Here is a 6,034-nt window from a genome sequence, read left to right on the forward strand (position 1 = left end):
TTTTACAAGTCAGACTATCTATTCAATATTTTCCCGATTGTAACCTTTGGTGGTAGGAGGGGTGAGGGGTGGGGAGGGGGATTACCAAGCCTCTAATTAATTGAACCCTGTGGCTCTGACAGACTGACTCTTTTGTTAGCTTAAATTTATAAATCATGAGAGCCAACAAATATTTAGTTGGCTACAGACATCCTAAAATTAAAGAAAGAATTTATTTTTGTCAACTTGTGTAAGCTTGGTCTAATCCTTGTTTCACTGTGATAGTCACAGACTTTAAATGCACACATTCCCAAAGGAGTTCAGATTTTAGTACTTTTCCATTAAAAAAATACATAAAACCTACAGAATGTTCAAGTGAATACAGGGAGTAACAGATGTATCTTAGAATTTTTCTGCTTTATCATTAAAGTCCTAGTAATATCATGGAGAAAAATAAACAGTAACAAAGTAATACCTTATTTATTTGGAGCTGTAGAATAGTTTGAAGTGAATGAATTTTTCAGTCCTAAGTTATGCAATGCACTAATTTTTAAATAATCTTTAAAGTCTTTTGTAACTATCTGAAATTGCTTTCACACAATTTATTAAAAAACACAATTGTCATAAAGAAAATTATATTACAAACCCCCATTTTTGTAAATATTCAGGAATGTTTTGGGGAACTATGGAAATATGTTGGGCTATTTGCCCCTACACTAAATGGCCCTAGAAAACCATTCCTTTTGAATTCTAAGACCTCTTTATTTACTTTTACTTTTTTTCTCTTCTTTCAACCAAAAGATCACATCCTTTACGTAGCCTTACCTAGCACTCCCAGGTAGATTTAGTCTTTCTCTGTATTTTTATTTTTATTTTTTTTTGGCAGCTAGCTGGTATGGGGATCTGAACCTATGACCTTGGTGTTATACGGCTATGCAGTAACCAACTGAGCTAACCAGCCAGCCCCCTCCTCTGTATTGTTTTGTTTTGTTTTGTTCATACCTCCATCCTAGCAATTATCACATTGTATTGTATTTTGGGGTTACATTCCTGTTGTATTCATCTTAACTATAAATTATTTGAGTACTCATTTTATTTATCTCTGCATTCCAAGTGTGTTTATCACATTTTGACTCCTAATAAATGTCCAAAAAGTACTTGGTAAACAGTTTCTGATCTTCCTTGAGCTGGGTAATCAGGTCATCACCCTTGTTATAACTGTATGTAACGTAAGAACACATTATCATATTAGCTGAGTGAGAATGAAGAATTCTTTTAAAGAAAGCTTTTGGCTTCTTGCTCTTTTGTGGTTTCTTCTAAGCTTTTGGAGATATTTAGGGGAACAGAGTTGGCTATATGACAATAGTAATCTATATATCCTCCTCTGTTTTTTCATATTTCCCATGGCATATGTCTAAGAAATAAGATTTCACAGTCTACTTCCTGTTCTTGTAGGATCAGAATCCTACAAGGAAACTTCACAGTTGAAAGGACTTTTAGACCAAGGTAGGCATTCAAAGGCAGCCTCTGTTCTTAGAGAAAATACATATGCAAAACTGAATAGCCTATTTCCTGTTTCAGATCATGAACAGACTAAGATCAGTGATTTTTTTCCATTCTTCTTTATATAGACTCCAGGGGAAAAAAATGAACAAGTGAACATTAAATATATTCACATTTTAAGATTGTGCATTTATTAAAATCCAATTTCTATTCAAGGTTAGGTTTTCTAATTTCAAGGGATGGGTATAGTGCCTGGATAGTGCCTTTTTTTTTTTTTTCTTTTTTTGTCTCTTTTTCGTGACCGGTAACGGGATCACAACCCTCAGTGTCGCGCCCGTACCGCGACCAGCAACGGGATCGCAACCCTGGGTGTTGCGCCCGCACCGCACTCAGCCAGTGAGCGGACCGGTCTCTATATGGGATCCGAACCCACGGCGGGAGCGCCACTGCGCTCCCAAGCGCCGCACTCTACCGAGTGCGCCACCAGGCCGGCCCTGTATAGTGCCTTTTTAAGTATAGTCTGAATCTAGAGCAACATGTTATTATTTCAGCTACTTTGCAGGGGTCAAATCAACAAACTTTGCCTGAGATGGATGTTTAGCATAGACCTTTGTAACACTCCTTACTTGTCTAAAAAGAAGCAACCCTTTTTTGCATTTTTGAGCTCAACTCTGGATTCTTTACAAATATCTTAAGCAAAGACTGCAAATCTAGTAACTGTAGTAACTCTGAAAGAAAAGCAGTGAACTAAAACTGTAGCAAAGAGGAAACTATGTCCCCTTTAACTGAGATCTTCCAGGAAAAAATGCCAGAGGCCTCAAATCTGGTTTTCATTAACAAACAAGCAAGAAAAAAAAAAAAAGCATAATGAGAGATCAAACAAAAAACCTCCAACAGCCAAGACAGAGGTTTGGGGAAACAAAAGTTACCCCAATGGAGAAACTTCTAAAATACATGCAATTTTCTCGCATTTGATTGCTTGGTTAAGTGAAGTACATGGATATGTAAGTCTTTGCTTGATTATTATAAAAGACTGTCTAAGTATAAATAAGCTGTGATCTTTTAACTCAGTTTATTTTCCATTTATAACAAATAATACCAAGAAAATCTGGGTTCAGAATACTAAAGAAAAACCAAAAACCCTCATTAAAAACATTCCAAATTAACTGCAGTGGGAGTTTTAAAGATCGATTAATTCAACAAATCTCAACAAAGAGCTTTTCTGTTAAACTTATTTTTGTATATTTTTAAATCTACATGATATTCAGATAGCATCCTTATGTAAATAAAGTATGACTTTATAGAACAACAATGCTAATTTCTTAGTTTTGCTAACTATACCATGGATGTGTAAGATGTTAACTTTGGAGAAAACTGGGTGAAGGGTACATGGGAATAGTCTATGAATTTTGCAACTCTTCTTTAAATCTAAAATTATTTTAAAACAAAAAGGCAAAATAACACAAATGGATTAGCTGTTTGGTGCTAGAAGTGATCTTGCTTTTTACAGACAGCAGGGCTCCACGATTAGCTTCAAGCCACATGTAGGTTTGCAGTGGGCTTCCACCGAGGAGTGGCCTGCTTCTGCTTAGCCTGAACAGTTCCCTCATTCCCACCTGCTGGTACAAGTCCAAGGATCCCACTCAAATTACTCCACTTTCTTAAGTGTAGAAGACACACCAGCATGAATGTGGCCAAGTAAGACTGATCCAGTGCTAACGTCAGAGGCCAGATGACTTAGTCACCAAGTTAATTACCTATTTACTCAATATCCAAGGTCAATACCAATCAATAGCATGTTGAAAAATGTGACACCCTTAAAAGACAAATGTGGAACATTCACAGACACATTGGTTTGGACTAATCTACTGACCACAATTGGCTATCTTTTCAATTGTTCACAGACTCTCCTACAAAATGCCATTTAAAAAAAAAATTCCAGAAGGATGAGGGACAAGGTTGCAGACTCAGTCCAGGCTATCACCTGGATTGCCCAGTTTGAACAACAGGGGCAAACAAAAGAACAGTTTTGAATTATGTACGAAAATATTCTCACGCTTCCTATAAGACAATTTTTTCCTAGCTTCTGTGGAATACGCCCATAACTGTAGAATAAGTGATGGAGATGCAGCGACTACCTAAAGTCTTCATTTGCCTTGTTGCTCTAGACTTAGAAGATTTGCCTGGGAACTTTAGAGGTTTAATTTTTTTAAAGCAGGTTCCAGGATTTCCCACAGGTTGTGTACAGAGACTATGTCTATAGCACTGTATGAGCAAAATCTCGGTTCTGTGTTCTTCAGGATATAGGTATCTAAAGTGGGCTAATGCATGCAGAGTTGTCTTTTTATTTGGTTGGGTTTGTTTTTAACTACAGAAGATTTATTTTACTGCTTAAAGCCAAGTGAGCCTAAATTCTTTCCTCCTATATTTCCCAAGTCTTCCAGGTAATGGAGAGCTTATTCCACAGGAAAAAAATCTGTGCTGTATTTAGAATTCAGCTTGTTTTATACAGCTTTTGAGCTGATCAGCACTCATTACTGGCTAGTTCTGTAAGAAACCTGCTCCTAGGGAGGAACATGAAAAGAAAGGGAACTAGGCTATCCATTAGCTTGTCTCGAAAGGGCTCTTACATCACAGACGTGTGGGTTCATTGCACACTCGGAGAATAAGCTCTCTGTCATAGAGTCCTAAAACTGCAGCTTTCCTTGGGTGGATTTGCTTAAAAGAGTCCAACTTCAGAACATTATATGAAACACAGGATCTAGTTGACAGAGTCAGGTAACTTCTGGCATATGGAAGCGGTACTGAAAACAGTTATGCTAGTAGAAAATAAAACCCTGTGGTGTGGTGTGTAACCTCAGAAATATGGCCCACTGTATGTGCAGTTTTGCTCTGAAAAGGTTTACATTCCCCACCAATTATTGTCTTCTTTTGGCGCAATTTCTTTCCCTATATTCATAAAGACTTACAGGCTTTGCAAAAAATGCTATGGGTTTTGTAATGAGGTGATGTATTTTCCACTTACTGAGAATGTGTTTCTGTTAAGGGAAACACAAGCTCCAACATGGCAATTCTGTTTGAGCAAAGCATAGGTCTTGAGACTGCATCGTCAAAGAAGAGATGTGACTTGTGCAATGCAAACACACTTACTTTTGGCTGATGTCTATTATGAAATGGTTATTCAATGCTATTTATGGTCATTTGGTGATTTATGATTGGTTTTAGGTTAAAAAAAAAAAAACCCTACCAGAAATGAAGAAAGCAAGTATTCACTGAATTCTTCATAGTTATAATTATACAACAGAAATAACAGTTATATTTGTATCAACATTACTATTTTTTATGTATTTCTTTTGGGGTATTGTTTGGTGATTTATGATTGGTTTTAGGTTAAAAAAAAAAAACCCTACCAGAAATGAAGAAAGCCAGTATTCACTGAATTCTTCATAGTTATAATTATACAATAGAAATAACAGTTATATTTGTATCAACATTACTATTTTTTATGTATTTCTTTTGGGGTATTGGGAGATGGTCCTTTAGCGGCTGGACCGGAGTGGTTATCAGACAATATCTCTATGTCTCTCTGTGTGTCTATCTATCTACTCATCTACATATCTGTTGTTCTTTTATGTTTTCCATAGTTGGTGGTGGTGAGTACACAGCATCTCAGAGCCATCCTCTGCTAAACAAGTATGCTTATGGATATTTGAAGTTAAACACCAGTACATGGAATATCCACAGAAGGTAGTTCTAGCACCTAGCACCATACCACTCCAAGTAATGGAGAGCTTGTTACATAGAAAAACATCTGTACTGTATTTAGACTTCGGCTTCTTTTAAACAGCACTTTTCTTTGGGCTGATTAGCACCAATTACTGACTAGTTTTCTAACTGGATATATTTTTGGTACCACAAAATACAGCAGGATACAAACATTGCAAATGAATGAAACTAAATCTCACAGATACAAAGTTGTCAACCTCTTACCCCAGACCCTCAATTTTCTTAAGTTCTCAGAGAAATTTTTCTTTTGGTTGTAGCTTATTTTCTGGCCTTCTCCAATCTTTCCCAACTTATGTATTCATGTTGTGGCACTGTTATTATTTATTCAAAATGAATCATTAGCCAGTTGTGCAGAGAAAGGAAATAGCCACTAATCAATGCAAACCAAAGTCAGAAGTTTACCTTAGTTCCTTGAAGGGGTCTGCCCTGACATTAGGTGTTTCTATAGATTTAGGGAACACTGTGCCCTCTGCTCCTGTAAACAAAAGACAAAAGCAAACAGAGGTTGGAGATGTTGCAGGAGTCACCTGGGGGCACAATCAACACACTGACTGGAGCTAAATGCAGTGAATCCATTACACAATCCAATACACACATTTTGCCACTGGCTTTAGGGCTCCTGATAGGAGAGCATTAAATCAACTCATGCAAACAGCCTTTGAAAAAACAAGGAACATCTTTTGAAAGTGTTCTTGCTGAGATCAGAGGGAAGCCATGGGGCAAATTCCATCTTGGCTTCCAAAAAAAAAAAAAAAAAAAAAAACCC

General features: G+C 36.9%; 1 protein-coding gene across 1 annotated transcript in view; it reads right to left on the bottom strand.

Moving 5' to 3' along the window:
* Positions 1-5,670: 5,670 nt before the first annotated feature.
* The window catches only part of SGCD (sarcoglycan, delta (35kDa dystrophin-associated glycoprotein)), a gene marked incomplete at its 3' end in the record, with an annotated part of 50,752 nt that continues 50,388 nt past the window's right edge, over positions 5,671-6,034 (bottom strand). Inside the window, exon 4 of the mRNA XM_008588962.1 lies at positions 5,671-5,743. Coding sequence (XP_008587184.1) covers positions 5,671-5,743 — 73 coding nt within the window. The remainder of the gene's footprint in view (positions 5,744-6,034) is intronic.

The sequence above is a fragment of the Galeopterus variegatus genome, unplaced genomic scaffold (assembly GCF_000696425.1).
Source record: "Galeopterus variegatus unplaced genomic scaffold, G_variegatus-3.0.2 Scaffold5128, whole genome shotgun sequence".
Taxonomy (NCBI): Eukaryota; Metazoa; Chordata; class Mammalia; order Dermoptera; family Cynocephalidae; genus Galeopterus; species Galeopterus variegatus.